Source organism: Rousettus aegyptiacus, unplaced genomic scaffold, assembly GCF_014176215.1.
Source record: "Rousettus aegyptiacus isolate mRouAeg1 unplaced genomic scaffold, mRouAeg1.p scaffold_m13_p_15, whole genome shotgun sequence".
NCBI classification, from domain to species: Eukaryota; Metazoa; Chordata; class Mammalia; order Chiroptera; family Pteropodidae; genus Rousettus; species Rousettus aegyptiacus.
In genome coordinates, this window is record NW_023416290.1 from 39919053 (window position 1) to 39942507 (window position 23455).

Sequence of the window (23455 nt, forward strand, 5' to 3'; positions counted from 1 at the left end):
GTGTTTCTTTCACACACAGTAGGCAGAGAGAGAGAGAGAGAGAAGAGAAGAGATTTAAAGATAAGACTTGTATAATAGAAAATTAATGGAATGCAAACTACATTCTTGTTTTTAAGATATTTTTGAGAAGCAACTAGCTGCTCAGAGAGTGTGTTTTATGACATGGGATGAGTATATTTTTTAAATTAATTTTTATTCAATTATAGTAACAAGAAACCCAACTCATAACTGTACAGTTTAATGAATTGTACAGGTAAGTGTATCCAGGTCAATAGTTGAAACGTTACAGCACTCCAAAGCCCTCGTGATATGTCCTTTCAATTTCTACTTCTATCCTCCTCAGAAGTACTGATATATAATCCTGTGATTTTGGCTTTTTTTGAACTTCGTGAAATTACATAGTATGTTTTCATTTCTGTCTCGCCGTTTCACTATTATATTTATGAGCTTTATCTATCCCGTAGTTCATTTTCATTGTACCGAAGTCTATTGTGTGGACATACTACATTCTATTTAGTTGATAGGCATTTAGATTATTTCCTGTGTAGGGCTATTATGAATAATACTACACTAAATATTACCGTACATGCCTTTTGGTGTACATATACGTATACTTCTGGTGGTATACCTTTGAGTGGAAATGCTAGATCATAGGGCTTATGTATATTTAACTTTAGTAGATAAAGTTTGTTTTCTGAATTAGTTATTTTCAGTACCATTAGCAGAGTTAGAGAGTTCTCAGTTCCACACCTTCACTAACACTTGGTCCTGTCAGTTTTTGTAGTTATAGCCGTTGTGTTGTCTGTGTAGTAGTATCTCATGGTTTCATTTTGCATGTCCCTGATTACTAATGTAGTTCGGTCGTTTTTCATGTTTATTGGTCATTTAGATAACCTCTTTCTTGCAGTCTTTTTCATCGGTTTAAAAAGTTTGTTTTTTAGTTTCCTGATTATGAACCCTGTGTTTGGAATATGTGTAGTAAATCTCTTCATCTTCTTTTACTTTCAAATGATTTTGATGAACAAAAGTTCTAAAGTTAAATATGTTGAACCTAATCATTATTTCATTTATGGTTTGTACATTTTGTGTTCTATTTAAGGAATCATTTGCTATTTGTGGTCATAAAGATAATTTTTTTTTTTCATAGAGATAATCTTGTATGTCTTTAGAGTCTCCTTTTTTCCTTCTGCTTTTCACATTTAGATGCAGAATCTGTTTGGAACTGATTTTTTATGCATGATATGAAATAAGAGTCACCCCCTGACCCCATGTAGCTATCCAGAATGTATCTGCTCAGCTCCGTATTCTGTCATGAGTCTCATTCCATGGAAGCTAGTACCATGTAGTAGTTAAGAGAAGAACACAGATGTTAGATCCATGTTGTATGGCTTCAAAGTTTAGCATGGACATTTATTAGCTATGCAATCTCAGATAAATCACATACCATCTCTGGGCCTAGTTTTTCATCTGCAAGATGGACATAATAAAAGTTTTCTAAGGAATAAAGGAGTTAATACAAAATTTTTACCAAATCATAGTGATGTACATTACATTGTGTTTATTAACCACATGTTCCAAATTCAGTTTATTATGCCTGCTATATTCATTGCAATTATAACAACAGTTATGATAGCACACATTTATGGAAAATTTATTATACGCTAGTTACTTTTGCTGTTTTACAAATGAAGAAATTAAAGCATTGAAGGATTACATAATTTCTCAAGGTGACATAGCTGGTTAACACAAAGCTGTTTTCAAACCTAGGCAGTTGGACTCCAAAATTGGTGCTCTTAATGGCCACAGTATACTGCCTCTATAAAGAGATGTCGGGTATAAATGTATCTGAAGCTGTAATTATAGTTTCCAACCTTCATCTCAATTATTTTCTCATGTGAACAACTGATATTCTTCCCTCACTTGTTTCTCTTTTCCTTTCAGATTTAAAGCTGTCAATAGTAACTAAATTCAGAGGTCTTTTTGTCCACCCCCCCCCCGCCATCTCTTCAGTAATACAAGACCAAGGCAACCTGCCTTTCCCTGCCTTATGAGATGCACTTTGCCACTAGACATGATTCCATAATTTCAGTAATTTAAGCCATTGTTCAAAGATCCAGACTGTTCTTTAGTAATATTTGCCCTCCCTGCGGTTCTCATTAAAACAATTTTTTTGTTATATCTTAATAGATCCATTTTCTTTTCATAGACTTATTTAATAAAGTCTCAGTTTTCTTTGGAAAGAGCACTGCAAGCATCACTTGTGCTGTTCAGTCTTTGAGTTTTACATGGTGAATTCTATAGTCCTCAGATGTTTTGTATATCTTTATCGAAGGCATGATTCGCCTTTTCTTGATTCTATGGGACAGAATACTACAGAATTTTTGTCAGTTTCTGTCATCTTGGACACTACTCCAGGAAGATAACACATCTCTCCTTTGGTCATGTCAGGTCTCTGGCGGCGTCCAGTACTTCTCAACTAGGAATCATCCATCATGCAAAACTTATTTCTGCTTCTAGACACAAGTAACAGGTTTTAAATAAATCTCTTGTTGCTTTTGAGGCTTCATACTCTATGCAGAGGTTCTGGGTTCTCTTTCTGTGAATCAGATTTCATAAATATTGTTTCTTTTACCCTTTGCTAACTTAGTGGTTTAAAATACCGGCTTATTTCCTTACGATTCTGTAGGTAGGCTGTCTGGCTTGGGCTTAGTTGAGTAACTCTGCTGGTCTCCACTGAGCTTATTTATATTTCTGTCCTATGCTATGGTTGATGGCCTCACTTAAATGTCTGAAAGTTGGCTCTCTGTCAGCTGGGAATGCTAGGCCTTGTGTGTCTAGTTTGGCAGGCTACCTTGGACTTACTAACATGGTGGTCTCAGGGTTCCAAGAGCAGCAAACGGGCAAACTCCAATTTGTAAGGGCTTTTTCAAACCTCTGGATATGTCACATGCTGCTAGTATTCCAGTGAGTAAAGCAAATCACATAGTCAACCTAGAATTGGGATGCAGTACATTACCTTTGAATAAGAAGGGAAATATGTGGTAATTTGGCATTGTTTTACACTATGGTAAAAGTCCATAGTCGTATCCTTCGGCTTCTGTTTTGCCTTTTTCTTTTCATCTGCTTTATTGAGGAATAATTTACATATAATAGCGTGCACACATTTTAAATGAGTTTTGGCAATCGTATACTCCCCTCTCACTACCACCCCACTTAAAGTATACAGCATTTCTATTACTCCAGAAAGTTACGTTCTACTGCTTTGCTGTCAACCCCACCTCCCACTGTAAACAAGCACTGATTTGATTTTTATCACTATAAATTAGTTTTGCCGGTACTAGAACTTTCTATAAATGAGATCATACATAGGTTATATACTCATTTGTGCCTGGCTTCTTTCACTCAGTGTAATGTTTCTGAGATTCATCTATCCACTATTCTATTTTATTTATCCTATTACTTTGCACACTCACATTATTTTCCACAAACTGTATAAAGGTAAATTTTAGTCCAACTTATCCCAATTAATATAATGGATAAATCGTTGGCTTTTGAATTTGATAATCGAGTTTTTATTATTTGTGTTCTTCTGGTAAGTTTTCTTTAAGATCCAACAGTGAATTAAGAAAGAATTTACTTAAGCAAAATCTAACTGTACGAAAACAAAAATGCAGAATTTGTGATTAATGTGAAGAAGTATAACTTTCAGAGATTGACATTTTAGTAATTTAGTAATTTAGAAAAATCCGAGATCTAATTAAGAACTTCATGACTCGTTGAGACATATAAATTGATACAAAGAATATAATAAAAATGCCTCATAACAATATTTTTCTAGGTACTTATAAGTTAGAGAAAATGAGGTATTAAGAACTGCTTTTTTTGTTTCTAGTTAATAATGAAACAGAATATGGCTACTACTTGCTTTTCAATTAGATAATTGGTTTAACATGTTCAGTAGAGGCAGGCAAGTTTGATTAATGCTCATGAAAACTTTAATGTGAACCTACACACAATAATTTTCCAGATAAATGCTTCTTTGGTACACTGTTAAATTCATCTGTGCTAGTGATCCATGTTATTTATGATTGCAGAGGTGATTTTGTTACTATCCTTCTGGGAAATAGAAAATTAAATCATGATTTGAGGGAAAAATAGGATTCCGGCTTAATCAGTTAAATTGCCATATAATTCTGGAATAGACAAAATAATTACATGTCAGACACAATTCAAAGTGATAGATTTATATTTCCAACTTTCTTTTTATTTGTTCTGACACAAATAAGTTAGTTTGGTTTATTCTAAATAACACTAATTGTCAGTAATATTGATATAGTTTTAGGTGATTTTTAAAAATCAGCTAATTAAAATAAATCACAAATTCATATTTACTGTTTTTTACTGTGTTTAGATACAAACCAAAAAAAAAAAAATGCTGTATTTTCAAATACTTGTTATGTCTTCAGGTCTGCAGAAATTTTTTATTTTTGTTTTGCTATGTAAATGTTACTATGTGGTATCCTATTTTGTACCCCCTCCTCCAACCCATCAAAGCTTTTTCCTAGAATTAGACCTTTAAGTATCTGATTAGGACCATTCCTGTTTACTTTGGATAGGCAGTAGTAAAAGAAAAGGCTTTCTGTTCTGGGTGAGTCCTTGTGAAAGTGAGTTTGTAAACTGGATAATAGGAGTAATAAGCACACCCACATCCTTTACTCACCAAAGGAAATTATGAAAAGGCAAAGTTTTAAATGTGGTGTTGCTTTTACCATATTTTGTAATTCTGACTTGAGTATTTAACATTTGAATTCCTTAAATTAGTGATGTCTTATTCAAGATAAAGTCATTCTTGATTCTTAAGAGAAGCTTTAGCTTTTTTTCCCTTTTCCTGGCATTGCCTCTAGAAATCCCCTTTATTTACTCTATCAAATCAAGATTCAATCACAGAGCTAATGGTTTAGGAAGTAGGGGAATCATACTGTTAAACTGTAGCCAGAAAGGTCAGAGGCAGGTTACCATTCCTGAAACCTATTGCTTCTATGATGTTACCTGTGCTTGATCACTTAATCTTTCTCAACAGGTCATGAGAAGTTTGCCAAATTAAGTTAATTACAAAAGAGAAGGAACACATCATAAATCAAGCACTAAGTACTTAAGACAGCATTGGTATTCGAAGGAAAGATCAGTCACATGAAAATGTCACTTGAAAACACTATATGTTAGTAGTAAATGTTAATCAATACTTTGCCCAGGGAGAAAACAGGTAATATAGATATTATAAACCTACCCCCATGAGGAATACTTATCTAGTAAATCTATAGTGTTAAACTGATAGATGATAGGTATTGTCATTTTAGTTAGAAAACTCATTTTGAAATCAGCATAGGATTTTCAGCAGTTTTCCCTCACTGATTATATGTACTTTATTGAATTTAGTATGCCATGAATATGTTTTTAATTATAAAAAGATAGTATTTAATATATTTTGTTTTCATTGTAAAATCCAATCCCAAATTGGTTTTATATATTAAATAACAGCTTAAACTGGAAATGCTTATTTTAAAACACGTTTATAGCTTTGTAACATGTAACATAGCATTTTATTTAACAGGTCTTTGCTGCAGAAACATGATATTATCTAGTCAACTAACAAATCTGGAAGTTTTTTATTTTAATTACAACCAATTTTAAATAATTTTAGATACCTTGCACTTTAAAATGCTTAATAAAAAGTATTTTATATTTTACCTTTGTTCGAAATTGTAAAAATGTGTTGAGGCCAGACAAGTAGAAATGGTCCCCACTCCTATGTAAATGTTAAACTTAAATTTCATTTGTAAATTATGCTTTTTTATTTCATAAAAGTTTTCTGGACCAAAAAGGACAGATTTAAATATCAAATCTATGTTTTTATAGGTTATCAAACTATTTAAACATTTAAATTGACTAGTTAGTTATGCAGTGAAATCTTTATACACTTCAACTGAAGATGAAATCTTAATGTTCTTAAAACCCAAATTTTGTTTCTATTGAAGATAAAGAACATATTTGATTTCATGCTGGTGATAAAATAATATTAGCAATGTGAAGGTAAGATTTTGATTTTGAAACTGCCACTGAAATTGAGCCTAATTGCATTTTTTAAATTAGTTTGCAGGTCGAAGTAAGAAGGAAACCAAATACTCTCTTAAGGCAGTTGAAGACATGTTGGAAACACTGCAGATTACCCAGTCTTAAGGTTTCAAAAACTTTCACATTATACTTCACAACTGCACAGTTGAACTTATTGGCCTGTGACTTATTTACTAAATGCCCAGTGCTGTTTATGTAATTTTCTGTTACGGCAGTCATAAAGAATGTGTTTATATAAACCTAAAATGCCTTTTACTGCTAAGCAGCAAGATGGGGAAAGTCCATGGAAGAAAGATTTATGAAGAGTCTTATTGATTGTACATCATCTCTTCATATCACGCATATATAACTGCTTTTAAACCATAATCTGATGTAGAAATAACCTCATTAAATAAACCATAATGATTTATTAAACTTGCATATGAAGATTTTTGTCATACTTAAATAGTGAATATGTTGTTTTAGAACTCAATTTCTAGTTAACTCTTTTTTATTTGTGATAAATACATAGCAAAAATAGCTGGCAGAAGCAAATGCTGGTAAATTATTTTGACTTTATAGTGTCAGATTGGATTTTGCTCTGTATTTCAGTAGGCTGTTGTTTTATGTACTATAATGTTACTCTGATAAATCTTGCTGAAATGTCATGCTCCAGAATGCAGCAATATCTCTTTGTAAAAATGTTTGTTTTGCCATAGGACGTAATCGAGATTTTTTTAACCTATAAAATGCTTTAAGGTTCATATAATGCTCAGATTTAACCTTTATGAAATTTGTATTTATTGAACCTCTAATGTAAATTACATAAAAGGATATTTGCAGATCATAGAGAATAGGAATCAAAGGGGTCCAGTGGCTGAGTTGTTTTTACTTTAAAAGAAAAATTTTTGCAATTCTCATATCTCATTACCTTTTTAGTAATTAGAATTTCTTTTTTTCTTTGCATACTAAACAACCATTATGCTACCTTCAATAGTATTTTGCATGTTTCAATAGAGTAGAAAGAACTTTGAGAGTTAAACACCTTATTTAAACATAAATAAGTTTTTTAAATAGGCAGTTGTTCATTCAGGACAAATATTTATTGTTAGTATTAGTTTGTAATTTTACAATACACATAAATTACATATATGTAAATTATATGCATAATCTTATTTATACTAATGTTATTTAGAAACTCCTACACATTTGTCATTGCTGGATTTAGGCAAATGGAGAAATCGACAACCTGAAAGTCTTTAGGAAGAAAACTTGTTAATATCAACTTTTTAACCTTTTGAATAATTCTGTTAGTAAATTATTCTCCTATCTAATCTTATTCTTTCTTATCACGGTCCTTTTCATTTGTTCTGCTGTGCATAATGAACGGATATTGAAATAACTCTTCCCCTATGTAGGTAATCTTCTCAGCTAGTCTTTGTTACCATGAGGTGTACTCTTTTCGCCCATGAATTTATTAGTAAGTGCATGTTCAACGTAATTAGCCATTTCAAATTTGTTTGGTACAAACATACTATTCTATGATTCTTCTCTCTTACTTTCTCCCATCAGTCACTAAAATAGTGTTTTCTTTAGCAATTAAATTTGTATAATAAGTAATTTAGTGCCTCTTATAACTATCAGCTTTACTTTCACTTTGTTTTTGCTAATTTTGATACCTTCTTGCCAAGAATTTTTAAATTATTACATATTAAATGTACTGACAGTCCCATTGTGGCAGACCATTGCCTGCCCAACCAAATTACTCCCACTTCTTCCTTGTAAGCGGTATCCTATATTGTTCAGATAGGAACAGAGATTCCTGGTCCTCAAAGAGATTGGGACCTTATCACAACCTTAGGGGATGATCACGGTTGATTTAAAACAGAAATGGTTTCATTCCTTTGATCTGTGTTATTCCAAGCAGAACTTTTTGCAGTGAAGGAAATATTCTGTATTTTTCCTATTTAGTATGGTAGCCTTTAGTGTGGCTATCAAGCTCTTCAAATATGCAGTGAAAGTGAGAAATTGAATTTTTAATTTAACTTTCTTTAAATTTAAATAGCTAAATGTGACTCATGGGCACCATATTAGACAGCACGAATATCTAAAGTGTGGGCAAATGATCTATTTAGGGTTAGAAGAATATTGGGAAGGGTCTTTCTTTCAAATTAAAAAGTTAAAGCTTTGTGAGGTGAAGATTCTTGCTTCTTTCTCCTCCCTCTGGCCATGAATGCCCGCAACATGCCTAGAAGTACAACACCTACTTTACAACCTATGAAGCAGCAACTATGAGAATGAAAAGTACATTTCAAAGAAGTTTCCTTAGAAAGATGAGGGGGAGCCTGGGTCCCTCTGGCATTGTTGGATGCCTCAACCAACATGAGCAGTTGCAAACCTCTGTATTTATTACATGAGAAAAAAAAACTTGATTTCTGTTACTTTAGTCACATATGTTTCTGACTTATATCCATTATTCAACATTTTTTTACCATGAGAAATCCTATGGGAATGCTATTTCAGAGTGTTATCACTTAAAAATTAAGTAGATAATTATATATAACAAAAGAAGTAATATCTTGTTGTAGGTCAACACCCAGTATTTAAGCCAACAGAGGTAAGAAAAAGACATTTTAAAACAAGTTTAATCGAAAGATAATGTTGACTCAGGAGCAGAGGAAGAGGTAGAAAAAATAGAAACGAAAGACCGATGTTTTAGTATGCTGGAAGCATACAGTTTTTACTGGCAAATATTTCAAAGACCTTTTTTTCCCTAATGCCACAACCCAATTATTCTCAAAATAATTTAATTTTACTTCATTTTATGGAACTATGGGTTTTTAGGAGGGACTGTAGAGCTGATTTAGTTGTACCTAATTTTAAGATGAAGAATCAAGTTTCAGAGAACTTAAATTTAGCTCTTTGACAAAGCAAGGAATAGGACCATGACATCAGGGATTCCTGTTAGCACTCTTTGTAGTATACCCTGAGGCATGTATCTATTCTGTGATGTATTGTTCCCATTTTAGAGTAACAAAGATAGGGCCAGATATATTCAAGGGACATTGCTTGTTAGCAGGATGGGGATTAGAATTCAGATTTTGTGACTTGTAAAACAATATTTTTAATGGAATAATAAAGTCAGACTCTTATTTTGAATGAAATTGAATTTAAATTAAATTACCATTTAAAATGTTGCTTCATTTATAGCCAGTGTGAGAACTATTTCACACTAGACCTATTTCAAACCTCTTTCACTTTGAACCTCTGATGTATCCTATCTCCTTTTTTACTTAGTAACCTCTTATTAAAGACTGAACCGTGTCCCCTCTCCCACTAATTCATGTTGCAGTCCTAACCTCTGGTACCTCAGAATATGACTTTATTTGGAAAGAAAGTCTTAAAAGAGGTAATTAAGGTAAAGTTAGGTCATCTGGGTGGGCCCTAATCCAATGTAATTGATACCTTTATAAGAGAGACTAGGATACAGACACTCAGAGGAGAGACCAAGGAAAGACAAAGAGAAGATGGCCATCTACAAGCCAAGGAGCGATTCCTCAGAAGAAACTGACTGCTGATATCTTGAACCTGGACTTCTGGTCTCTAGAACTGTGATGAAATAAATTTCTATTGTTTAAGATGCCCAGTCCTCTGTGTACTTTGTTAAGGCAGCCCTCGCAAACTAATGCAGCTCTCTTACTATTTCATAGAGAAAAAGAATTTGCCAGATAAAAACATACTTAGTATCAGATACTCTTTTCCTTTTACAGTAGAAGTAGCTATCCCCTTCTCTGAGGTGTTTCTCACCACCACTGTCCCCTCATTTTGTATACTTTATATTCTAGTATCTTGAATTTACCATACTCCTTCCTACCATCGAACCTCCTGCTTCCTCAAAAACTTTACATCATTTCTTCATGCTTATCCTTAGACTGTTTCCTTTCTTATCTGTTTCTTGTATTTCAACTGGATTCTTCTTATTAACACTAAAACATGCTCAGTTCACTACCACTTTTTAAAATGTGTTCCTTCATTTTCTTAACCCCCCCCCTCTAGCTACCACCCCATTTCTTTCTTTCTTTTTTTTTTCTTATTGCCAGGTTTCTTCAGTTGTTTAAACTCATATCTTTCTTCCCTTTCCATTCTTTAAATTGACTCCGTCTGGCATCTGCCTCCCTGCCATTATTTTTTTGAAATAGTTTAGTTTCCTGTCACAATCTAATGGGCATATTCAGTCTTTTAATTTTCCATCCGTTTTAGCCTTAAATATCTCAAATCTGTCAATTTTCCTTCATTTCCATTTCTGCCACCACCCTAGTTCAAGCTACCGTCACCTGACTTCTGCACTATAACAGTAGCCAGATTGCTAGATTTCCTGCATCTTCACTTCCTCCAGTGCATTCTCCACTGCAGTTAGATTGTTAATAACATCACAAATGATGCCATTTTATCCTCTCATGTTGCTCTAAACATGACCCTTCAGTGTTCTATATAGTATTAGAATCTGGAAAGAAGATTCAAGTATCTCCCTTCATTTTCCCATTCTTATTTCTGAATTTAGCCACGCTTAAATTTTGTGGAGTTTTGCTTCCTTCTTGCACAAACTTGGTACTCATTTGTCCTCTCTGTATAGAACAAAGACTTCCTTGACTCATCTTCCAGAGGTTAGGCCCTTCTCCCCCCTCCCCCCACTGGTATTTTTTAAATAATATTTTAAAATACTTTTGAGGCTCACAAGAAGTTGCAAGAACAGTACAGAGTTCCCATGTACTAGTTTCTTCCTGTTATTTTAGGTAACCACAGTATTGTCAGACCAGGAAACTGATGTTGCAACATTACTATTAACTCAGGTATAGACCTTAGTTGGATTTCACAATTTTTTTTTATGTGTTTTTTTGTTGTTGTTGTTTAGGAAGTATTACATGTGTAGGTTCATGTTACCATCACCCTAGTCAGGGTATAGAACTGCACAAACTCCCCCCTTCCTACCCTTTAAGAGCTACACTCTCTTCTAACACTAATACCTAGCATCCACTGCTCTTTTCTCCATCAGTATAATTTGTCACCTTAAGAATGTTATAAATGGAATCATACAATATATAACATTTTCGGACTGGCTTTTTTTACTCAGAAATATTTACTTATAGACCTATCAGTGTTGTTCCGTGTGTCAATAGTTTGTTCCTTTTTATTGCTAAGTAGTAGTCCATCGTTTGGATGTGCCACAGTGTAGTAATACATTCACTGTGGAAAAACATTCTGAGGTTTTTCACAGTCCAGTGGGGTTTATTTCAGATAGGCGAGTCTTCCTCAATATTTTAAAACTGGTCAATGCAATCCATTAAGAAAATAAAAACCTCACTATCATGTCTACAGATAATAAAAAAGCTTTTAGAAAAATTAAATACCAATTTATGATTTTAAAAAACTAATTCCATAGTAGAAGGAATCTTCCTAAACCTGACCAAACATATCAGCAATTAACAGTTATCATACTCGGTGAGAGACTAAACACGTTCCTCCTGATATTGGGAGCAAGGCAGGGTGTGCACTCTTAAACACTTCTGTGTGACAGCACTTAATCTATTGGTTCAGTAAGGAAGGAATAAAAGACATGCAGATTGGAAAGGCAGAAGTAACTTTATAGATAACCTAATGGTCTACATAGGAAATCTCCAAGAATATCCTTATGAATTTAGCAAGATTGTAGAATGCAAAGGCAACAAAAATCAATTGTATTTCTACATACTAGCAGTAAACAATATCATTTACAATCACTCAAAAATATTGTCTAAAAATTTGAAACTATGTACAGGATATATTTGCTGAAAACTACAAGTGCTAATGAAAGAAAGACCTAAAAAATGGAGAGACATACCATATTTATGGACAACAAAGGTATAATCATTTATTTAAAAAATGAACAAATTGAACTTCGTCACAAAAACTTGTTAACAGAGAAAGACCCTGTTAAAAAAGATGGAAAGATAAGCCAGAGAAGACCATATTAAAGAAGACAAGCCACAAAGTATTTGCAAACATATTTAATAAAGGTATTGTGTCTAGAAAATATAAAGAACTTGCAAAATTCAATCAATAGTAAGAAAACACTTTAATTAGAAAATGAGCAAAAGACAAATTTCAACAAAGAGCCTGGAAGGATGGCAAATATGCACATGAAAAGATGTTCAACATCATTAACCATTAGCAGAGAAGTACAAATTAAGCTATAATGGCATACCATTGAACATTTATTAGACTGGCTAAAGTAAAACATACTGATAAATCCTATGTGCTGATGATTATAAGGAACAATTTGGAAATGTTAAGTGTTTAGCTCCTCTGGAGAACAGTATGTTGTATACTTTTATATTATCATGTACGTTTCATTTGGAGCATTTATCATTTTAATGATATTTTCAGGTGATGATCTTCTCCAGTAGGTGAGACCATGTCTGTTTTTGTCCACTACTGTCATTCCAGCTTCTAGTACCAATGCCTGTGCATGGTACGTATTTGAATGAATTAAAAATACGATGCACATTATGGTATGAATATCTAAGAAGCCTTCTAGAAGTAGTTTAGCTTAACTTCTTCACTTAGTTTCCTGGTTAAAAAAAACTGTAATCAGAAAGTCACTTCGAAAATCTAATCTACATATCACGAACAATATGGTCAAGGCAGCCAATGAGATCACGTATGTGCCACGTAAATCACACAAAAAAATCAACATCTAGGAATTTAACTACTCTGAGATATATAAGCTGGAGCCATTCTCAATAGCTGCAGAATTTTCCCTAACTCTAAGGATATGGTGAATGGCCAAGAGTAATTAATAGGCTATTGAGAGTTCTAGTTTAAAGTTCTCAAAATGTGGTCATTACTGAACTTATTAGAAATGCAAATTATTGAGCTTCACCCCAATCTGAGGCCCACTAAAATTTGAGAACCATTGGTCTAGACAAGCTAGACTCAGTTAATTGAAGATTGATGGGAAGACACAAGTGATTCTGTGGATTTTAGTCTTATTCCCTTTGTTTTTTATTGTGTTTGTATACGGCATTCTTTGTATTATCCCCTTTTATTCTGCTTTATTTTTCCTGTTTTCCCACTTTGTTTTCTTCCACAGCCCTGTTTTTCCTGGATGCTATAATAAAGAACTGAGGTATATATGTTTCGTATAGTGGATGCAATATTTTCCTCTTTGTAATTTTAAAATTAATGTATATGTAGAATTATTGCTATTATTTTCTTTCTCAGAAGTCAAGCTGAATTTATTTGATTTATATTAGCTGAACTCAATAGCTTTTAAAACTTATTTTTTTTTTTAAAGAAGGGGGATGGGAGTTGGTCAGTAGTCTTTTAAAAAAAGGTCTATCTATACACGTATTCACAGATGTTCATATATACATCTCTCCTCCAACCCCCACGTGTGTGTGTGTGTGTGTGTGTGTGTGTGTGTGTGTGTGTGTATATATATATATATATATATATATATATATATATATATATATTTGTATTTCCTTTTGCAACCAAATATAAGAATCACAATGGGGTATAGAAAGTATGAGCTTTGTAATATAGAAGAAAAAAAGAATAATATTGAGTCCTCTATACTCAATTGTTTCTTAATATAGAAGCCTGATAATTTGATTTTGATGACCAAAAAGTTAAATTAGCATATTTGAACAAACCATGTCAGCCACAAATGAGTGAATTCCAACAGGGTCAGTTGCATCTCTACTATTTAATATAAGAAAACTTAAGCACTATAGAAAGTTACAACTTATTTTCAAGTCTTTAGGTCCTGGAAAAATTCTTCTACCTCAACAAACTGCTGCCACCAAAAACTTGGAGATAGTAATTTGGCAAATAAGTCACTGATAGGGAAACATCTACTTGCAGATATCCAAGTAATAATTAAACTTTCTAAATAGAGAATGGATAATGACTTTGAAGAAATCTGAGCTCATGCCTACCTAACTTGAGAGATATACTACTGATAATTTTAATTGTGAATTCAATTCCTTTTTTAAGCAACTTAAATATTACATAAAAACATGGATGACAGTTATGTGACAATGTGGTTGTATCAGATGGATGACCAAAAAAGTTGAGATTTATCAAAAAGCGTATTCTTTAATAACTTTAGGTAGCAATGCATAATATAATACCGCATCAATTTAAAGTCAGTTTGAAGGTCTCCAGAGTAGTAACTATAGCCAGTGGTTTTAAGAGTTAGAGTCAAACAACAGCTGATTTGGGATCCAATTTCACTGTACTGGTCTACATGTCTTACTCAGTATGACAGAGAGAACCAGAGATAACACAGCCTCATTGGTTGATAATTCCCCAATTTTCCCTCTAGGTCTGAGTTTAAAAAAAAAAAAAAAAAACTGGGATAAATATGACCAGATTTCTTGTGAGGACAATCAAAGTTGGGTGGTTCCAGATAAAAAATGATTGAAGAAAAACTAAAAAAAAAATTATCTTGCTAAAAAGAACTTTAAATAGCATGCTCTAGCTTTGATTTAAGAAAACTAATAGCAGTCAGGAAATGGACATGGTACCAAACAAGTGGTTGTATCACAAGTGGCACCAAAGAGAGTGCTGATGTTTGCACAAATACAGTCTTAAAAATATTAGCATCAGAGGAAGTTTTAAAAAACAAGCTAAAGATGTAAAAATAGTTGAATACAAGATTGTTTCTTTTTATTTTGGGGGGCTCCTGCTAAATATTTCTTTTTTTTTGCATGACATTACTTTAAATAATGTTTTTCCCATAAAGAAATATTTACTTGTCTAGAGAGAATCATAATGAAGTATTTTGTTATTAATAATATACTAATTTAGCTTAACAGCTTCGAGTTTGAACTTAATTTTCTACTAACAGGTCTCAAATGTCAATGGATTAGGTTTTGAATTCATACTTTAACAGTGATTGATTAGAAACAACAAAATCTGATTTTCAATTGTATTTTTTTTCCTTCTACAGGCTTATAGAAGTGCGCCACCTAGAGTAAGTTTTATAATTTTTAAAGTATAAAAACTGTTCAGCTGGTTTGATGTTATTTTAAGCTACAAAAAAGTCATATTTTAATCAAAATCAAGCTAAATATTATAGTAATTGTATAATTTTTATATGCTTTGTTTTTACATGCTATTTTCTCAATCTTGCTATAGAATATTTTTAATAATTCCAGAATAAACAATTTAGCTAATATGCCCTCTTGAGACGGATATCAGATCAAACTCAAGAATTATTAATTTTAAAGCCTAATTTAAGGACACGAGGACCTATAATATGTTATTAACAACTAAAATAATTGTAGAAATATTCGAAATATAAATAATGAGTTTTGTATGTATACATAAATACACATGCAGTGAACATTAGTCTTGGTGTGTTCCACGAATTTTTTAAGTATGATTGTAGCATAGCCATTGAGGAAGCTTTGATCTAGAGATCTGAACATACAAGTAAATAAAGTTTTTCAAATGCTAATAAAACGTGGATGAAAAGAAAGTTTTATTTGCATCTATGGTTTTTCAGTTGGACGTGAAACATTCTTATTACCTTAGGGGGAAAAAATCCCAAAAGAACAAGTTTTAAAACTTATCCATAGGCCTATATGTCTTTATTGACTGTATAAGACATTGAGACCTACAGGCTTCTTCAACTAGGTAATGTTAAAAAGTACTGACATTTTCTTTTTATCCCCTTTCTTATTGACATATAATTGACATATTGTGTAAGTTTAAGGTGTACAATGTAATTTGATAGCATGTATATATATATATTGCAAAATGTTTACCACAATAAGCTTAATACATCTTTCACCTCACATAATTACCATTTGTGGTTATGATGAGAACATTTTATATTCATTCTCATAGCAACTTACAAGTGTATAATACAGTGGTGTTAACTGTAGTCACCATGCTGTGCATTACATCCCTGGAACTTATTTGGCTTATAATTGAAAATTTCTGCCCTTTGACCAACATTTCGCCACTTTCTCCAACTCCCAGCCCCTGGTAACCATCAATCTACTCTCTGTTTTTGAGTTTGACATTTTTACTTTCCATATATAAGTGAGATCATACAGTATTTTTCTGTGTCTGATTTATTTCGCTTAATATAATGCCCTCAAGATCCATCCAGGTTGCCATAAATGGCAGAATTTTCTTCATTTTTATGGCCGAATTATATTTTATTGCATATGTACACACTGCATTTTCTTTACTATTCATCTGTTGATGGACAATAGGTTGTTTTTATGTCCTGGCTATTATGAATAATACTGCAATGAACATGGGAGTACAGATATCTTTTCAAGATAGTATTTTCCTTTGAATATACTCAGAAGTAGGATTGCTGGATCATAGGGTAGTTCTATTAATTTTAAAATAATTTTTGAATCTCCGTACTGTTTTCCATAGTGGCTGTACCAATTTATGTTCCCACCAGCAATGCACCAGATTCCCGTTTCCCCACATCCTCTCCGACATTTGTCTTTTTGATGGCAGTCACGCTAACGTGTGAGGTAGTATCTCATTGTGATTTTGATTTGCATTTCCCTAATGATTAGTCATTAAGCACCTTTTTTTTGCACTTAGTGACCATTTGTATGTCTTTTTAAAAAAATATTTTTTATTTTTCAATTATAGTTGACATACAATATTATATTAGTTTCAGATATACAACACAGTAATAAGACATTTACATAACTTATGAAGTGATCACTCTGATAAATCTAGTATCCATCTGACATTGTACATAATTATTACAGTATTACTGACTATATTCCTTGTGGTATACTTTACATCCCCATGACTATTTTGTAGCTCCCAATATGTACCTCTTAATCCCTTCCCCTTCTTCATTCACCCACAACTACCCTCCCATCTAGTAATCCTAAAAATGTTCTCTCTATCTTTGAGTGTGTTTCTGTTTTATTTTGTTATTTTGTTCTTTACATTCCATATCTGAGTGAAATCATATGGGATTTGTATTTATCTGACTTACTCCACTCAGTATAATACCTTCTAGATTCATCCAGGTTGTTGCAGATGGCAAGATTTCATTCTTTAATTAATTTACTTATTTATTTATTTATTTTTATGGCTAAGTAATATTCTATTGTATATGTGTACCACCTCTTTATCCATTTGTCTACTGATGAGCATCCAGATTGCCTCCATATCTTGGCTATTGTAAATAATACTGCAGTGAACATATGGATGCACATGTCCCTTCAAAGTAGTATTTTAGGTTTCTTCAAATAAATACCCAGAAGTGGGATTACTAGTTCTTTGTCTCGTCTTTAACCTTTGGCATTCTCTTAAAATAACATCATTATAATGACATTCTCTTAACATTCCCTTTAAATAGCATCAAACCAGCTGAACAGTTTTTATACTTTAAAAATTATAATTCTCTCTTTGTCTTTTACCTTTGGCATTTTAATTATGATGTGTGTTCGTACAGGCCTCTTTGGATTCATCTTGTTTGGGACTCTCTGCACTTCTGGACTTGTCTGTCTATTTCCATCACCAGGTTAGGGAAGTTTTCTGTCATTATTTCTTCAAATAAGTTTTCAATTCCTTGCTCTCTTCTCCTTCTGGTACCTCTATAATGCAAATGTTTGTAGCTTGATATTGTTCCAGAAGCCCCTCAAGCTAGCTTCATTTTTATTTATTTATTTATTTTGATTCCTTTTTCTTGTTGATGTTCTGACTAGGCGTTTTCTGCTGCTACCTTATCTTCTAAATTGCTGATTTGAGCCTCTGCTTCATTTAGTCTACTGTTGATTTTTTCTAATGTATTATTTATTTTAGTTATTGTATTCATTTCTGACTCATTTTTTAAAATATTTTTAATCTCTATTTTTATGTTATCTATCTCTTTGTTAAAGTTCTCATTGAGTTCATCTACTCATCCCCTAAGTTCATAGAGTATCCTTATAAGCAGTGTTTTAAACTGTGTATCTGGTAGATTGTTTATCTCCATTTCGTTTAGTTATTTTTCTGGAGCTTTATTCTGTTCTTTCATGTGGGACATGTTTCTTTGCCTCTCCATTTTGCTGCCTTACTGTGTTTGTTTCTATGTATTAGGCAGGGTTCCTAAGTCTCGGTCTTAGTAGAGTGGCTTTATGTAGTAGATGTCCTGTGGGGCCCAGTGACACAGTCTTCCTTGGTCATCTAAGCCAGTTTCTTCAGTTGTATCCCTTGCGTAGATTGTGTGTGCCCTCCTGTTGTAGTTCAGCCTTGGTTGCTGTTTGCATGTTGGTGGAAGGGATTGACCCTCGGGCTGATAGGTTGTGAGGATTGGCTGGTGAGGGGTTGACTTTATGGAGCAGGATCCACTTTAGCAGGGCTCTGGTGCTGGGGAGCCCAGTGTGGAGCTGGGTCCCCTCACTCCCTTGGGGGGTGGGCCCACTGAAGCCAAGATAACCCTCCCAATTCTTGGCTGCCACACACAGTTGTGAGACTGGCTTATTTTGTGTCTCTGCCCCACCTACCAGTCTTGTAGTGACCTCTTATGTCTGTCCCCAGTTGTAAGACTTCTGTTCAGCCAGACCTCAGGGAATTCCCAATGATGGTTCTGTGGTTTCGTTGTAATTTTGATATGTTTGTGAGATGAGGCGAGCACAGTGTTTACCGTCTATGCTATCTTGACTGGAATCATTGTATGTCTTCTTTGTAAAAATGTCTATTCAGGTGCTTTGCCCATTTTTAAAATTGGATTATTTACCTTTTATGCTATTGAGCTGTATGAGCTCCTTATATATTTTGGGTATTAACCCCTTATCAAATATGTAGTTTGCAAATATTTTCTCCTATTCCTTAGGTTGCCTTTTGATTTCGTTAATTCTTTTGCTGTAAAGAAGCTTTTTAGTTAGCTGTAATCTCACTTTTGATTTCTGCTTTTGTTGCTTGTCCTTTTGATGTCATATCCAAAAAATAATTTCCAAGACTAACGTCAAAGGCTTTTTCCCTATGATTTTTTTCTAGGAGTTTTACATTTTTAGGTCTTATATGTAAAGCCTTAAACCATTTTAAATTAATTTTTGTGAAGGATGTAAGACAGGGTCCAGTTTCATTCTTTAGCATATGACTATTCAGTTTTCCCAGGATCATTTATTGACAAGACTACCTTTTCCCCATTGAGTGTTCTTGGTTTCCTGTCAAATAGCAGTCAACCATATAGATGTGGATTTATTTATGGGATCTCTATTCTGATCTATTGGCCTATGTGTCTGTTTTTATGTCAGTCGCAAACTATTTTGATTACTATAGCTTTATAATGTAGTTTGAATTTAGGAAATATGATGCTTCCAGTTATGTTCTTCTCAAAATTGCTTTGGCTAATCAGGGTTTTTTGTGTTCTATATGAATTTTAGAATATTTTGTTTGTTTCTGTGAAAGTTTCCATTGGAATTTTGACAGGGATTACGTTGAATCTATAGATGGCTTTCATAGTATGAACATTTTAACAATATTAAATCTTGTGATCCATGAACATGAGACATCTCATTTATTTGTACCTTCAATTTTTTTTTTTAAATCAAAGTCTCATAATTTTTGGTGTGTAGATCTTTCACTTGGTTAAATTCATTCCTAAAAATTTTATTGCTTTTGATGCTATTATAAATGAGATTGTTTTCTTTATTCTTTTTCAGATAGTTCACTGTTATCATATATAAATGAAACTGATTTTTGTATGTTGATTACGTACACTGAAACTTTACTGAATTCCTTTACTAGCCTAAACAGTTTTTTGGTGGCCTTTAGGTTTTCTCTGTACAAGACTGTGTTATCAGCAATCAGATAATTTTACCTCTTCCTTTCTGATTCGGATACCTTTTTATTTTTTTCTTGCCTAATTGTTCTGATTAGGACTTTAGTACTAATTTAAATAAGAGGGGTGAGGGTGGACACCCATGTCTTCTTCCTTATCTTAGCAGGAAATTTTGAAATATGTGTTCTTGGAGTATGTCTCTTGTAGACATCATATAGCTGGGTCCTTTTTTATTCATTCATTCACTGAATGCCATTTGATTGGAGAATTTAATCCATTTATATTTAAAGAAATTTTTGATAGATAAAGACTTACTATTACCATCTTTTAAATTGTTTTCTGGCTCTTTTATAGTTCCTATTTCCCTTTCATCCTCTTTCAGCATCTTCCTTTGTGAATTGATGATTTTCTGTAATGATATACTTAGATTCCCTTCCTTTTTCTGTTGTGTGTATCTAATATAAGTTTTTGTTGTGTGTTTATCCTGAGGCTGATGTAAAACATCTTATAGATGTAACAGTCTATTTAAAGATGATAACAACTAAATTTTGTTTGCATACAAAAACTATTCTTTTACTCTTTACCCCCACATTTTGTTTTTGATGGCACAGTTTACATCTTTTTATATTGTGTATCCATTATTATTCTAACTATATTTAATACTATTTTCCTTTAGCCTTTATTGTAGAGTTAAGTAGTAAATACACTATCATATTACAGTATTAAACTTTTCTGAATCTGGCTATACACTTAACCATTTCCAGTATGTTATATATTTTCATATGTTTTTAATTCATGTTACTAATAGGGTCTTTTTGTTTCAGCTTGAAAAACTCCTTTCAGCATTTCTAATAAGGCCAGACAAGTGGTGATAAACTCCTTCTGGTTTTGTTTGTTGGGAAAATTTCTGAAGGACAACTTTTCCAGGTAAAGTATTTTTTTTTTCTTTTTTAGAACTCTGAATGTATCCTCGCACTCTCTCCTGGTCTTCGTGGTTGCTGCTGATAAATCCACCCATAGCCTTATGGGGATTCCCTTGTTTGAGAGAAATTTTTTTTTCCTTTTGCTGCTGTTAAAAATTTCCTCTTCCTCTTTGATTTGAGACTTTTATTATAATGTGTCTTGCAGAACATTGTTTTAGAAATATTGGAGTGACCTGTTCACTTCATGAATTTGGATATCCAGATCTGTCCCTAAGTTTGTGAAGTTCTAAGACACTATTTCTTATTTAAGCTTTCTACCTCTTTCTTTGTTTCTTTTTTCTCTTTCTGGGACTTCCATGATATATAATTTGCTTCTCTTAATGATGTCCCACAAGTCCCATAGGCTTTTAAAATTTTTTTTCATTCTCTTTTCTTTTTGCTCCTCTGACTTGATAATTTCAAATGATCTGTCTTTGAGCTCACTGTTTTTTTTTTCTGCTTGGTGGGTGAGGTCTGCTATTGAAGCTCTTCTTCATTCATTGTACTCTTCAGTTCCACAATTTCTTTTTGGTTCTTTTTCTGTCTTTTTGTTAAACTTCTCACTTTGTACTTGTATTATTTTGCTGATTTCATTAATTATTTATTTGTTCTCTTGTAGCTGTCTGAGCATCTTGAGAACAATTATTTTGAATTCTTAATTAGGCGATTTTTGGATCTCCATTTCTTTGGCATCATATACTGGAAACTTACTGTGTTCCTTTGCTGGTGTCATATTCCCCTGACTTTTTTTCTGACCCAGTAGCCTTGCGTAGATATCTACACATTTGAAGAAACAGTCACCTCTTTCAAAGTTTATGGACTGGCTTTAGTAAGGAAAGACCTTTACTTGCATTGGGGAACACACTGGAGTGTGTTGTAACCCGTGTCTAGTTGTTCAGGGACTAACTGCAAGTGAGTATGGCATTTCTGGACCCTGGAGGGTCATAATGTCTCAGTGGCTCGGGCTGCTGGAGTCCCTAACATTGACACTTATGTGGTCCTTGGTGAGCATTGTGGGGGATTTGCAGTGGTTGTTGGCTCCTCAGCAGCACTTCCAGGTTTAGTGGCTAGGGACTAGGGCAGGCAGTGGTGGTGGCTGGAGGCAATGGTGTGCGCAGCTCAGCTATGAGGACCAGCTGTAGGTTCCTATGTAGTGATGAGCTGATTGCAGGCACATACCTAGTGGTGGGGGCAGGGCAGGTAGCAAGGGCTGGGGCCAAGTGTGGGTGCACTGGCAGCTGCAGGTCCGTAGCTGTCTGTGTGCACTTCTGTGGCTGCAGAATCTTGGCATGGGTGTGCATGGCAGTGAAGTTTGGGCAAGGGGCATTCAAGTACACAGATGGAGGAGTTAGTCTCAAGCATGCACATAGTGGTAGGGTCAGCCATGGGGTCTAGCTAGGCTGGTGCCTTACACTCCTGCAGCTGCAGAAGCCAGGGCAGGTCGTTGGTGCAGATCCCAGACTCTGGCAGGGTGGGAAGTGGATTGTGGAGAAAGGGACTCAGGCATCTGTCATCTGTGACCTCAAAAACCTGTGAGGTGAAAACCAGTAAAATCTTCAGAGGTTCTGTTGCAGCTGTGCTGGTTTTCTCAATGTTAAAAACTGCTGGGTTTCTCTGCATAGAAGGTCACTGGGAACCATGGTCATTCCCTCTGTGTGGGTAACTGCTAGTCCCTGCCCGTCTTCTTTGTTCCTAGATGTATCTATATATCTCAACTTTCTATATGTCTCAGTTTTGCCTGTCTCTCAGTGGGGTAGAACTGAAGCGTGTCTTCATGCAGTGCCCTGAAAGGCTGGGGAAGCTGATCACTGACCCTGCTCTCCCTTTCCGCGCAAGGGAACCTCTTTCTAGCTAGGAAGTTCCCTTTTGGCTCTAAGCAGTGCCAGCCTGGGGGATGGGATGATGCAGGCAAAAAGAAACATGTTCTTTCTTTCCTTTTTGTGCAGTTATTCTCAGGTTTTTCTGTTCCACTTGTTGCTAAAGTTTATTAAGTGGACTCCTGAGTTTTCTCAGAGCTGTTTTTGTGAATAGATAGCTATCTAATTGTTGGTCTTTCTGGGGAGATGGAGGCTGGTGTCCCCTACTCTGCCATCTTGGTAATGTCACTCCTCCACATTGACATTTCATAGTGATAATGAGGGAACATTTCATAAGATTCAATGCAAAAAATTTTGGATTTAAAACCAAAGCTATTTGGAGAGATCATGAGTCTCATCTCTTCTTTCAAAGATCCTTTTCTTGTTTTTGTATCTGTTAATATGTGATGCTTAGAATTTTTGCTTTGGGAGAGTTCAGAATTTAGAGCAATTATAGACAAATGATGTCCTGTAACATCCCACAAGGGATCAGATTTTCTAACTAAATACTGCTTTGATTTATTAGTGTCCTGTACAAGTGATTTCTGTAAACTAGAGGAAAAATTCCTGTAGAGTAGGGGTCTTGTATGGTTGTGAGACCTGTCGTTCAGTTGCTAAATTTAACACCCAAATTAGTTTATCAGACTATGAATTTAGTTAGTAAAGTTTGAAAACTCTCAGTTTTTTTTTAATTGATTGTGGCAAATTTTATTTAAGGCATA

The 23455-nt window shown here is 33.9% G+C and overlaps 1 protein-coding gene and 1 long non-coding RNA gene across 2 annotated transcripts in view; both read left to right on the top strand.

Moving 5' to 3' along the window:
• The window catches only part of EMC2 (ER membrane protein complex subunit 2), a 44180-nt gene extending 34431 nt beyond the window's left edge, over window positions 1–9749 (top strand). Inside the window, exon 11 of the mRNA XM_016158971.2 lies at window positions 6151–9749. Coding sequence (XP_016014457.1) covers window positions 6151–6237 — 87 coding nt within the window. The 3' untranslated portion in view covers window positions 6238–9749. The remainder of the gene's footprint in view (window positions 1–6150) is intronic.
• A 3882-nt stretch (window positions 9750–13631) lies between these two features.
• The window catches only part of LOC118612006, a 185640-nt gene continuing 175816 nt past the window's right edge, over window positions 13632–23455 (top strand). The window contains exons 1-2 of the long non-coding RNA XR_004954639.1: window positions 13632–15130; window positions 20740–20842. This is a non-coding gene — a long non-coding RNA (uncharacterized LOC118612006). The remainder of the gene's footprint in view (window positions 15131–20739; window positions 20843–23455) is intronic.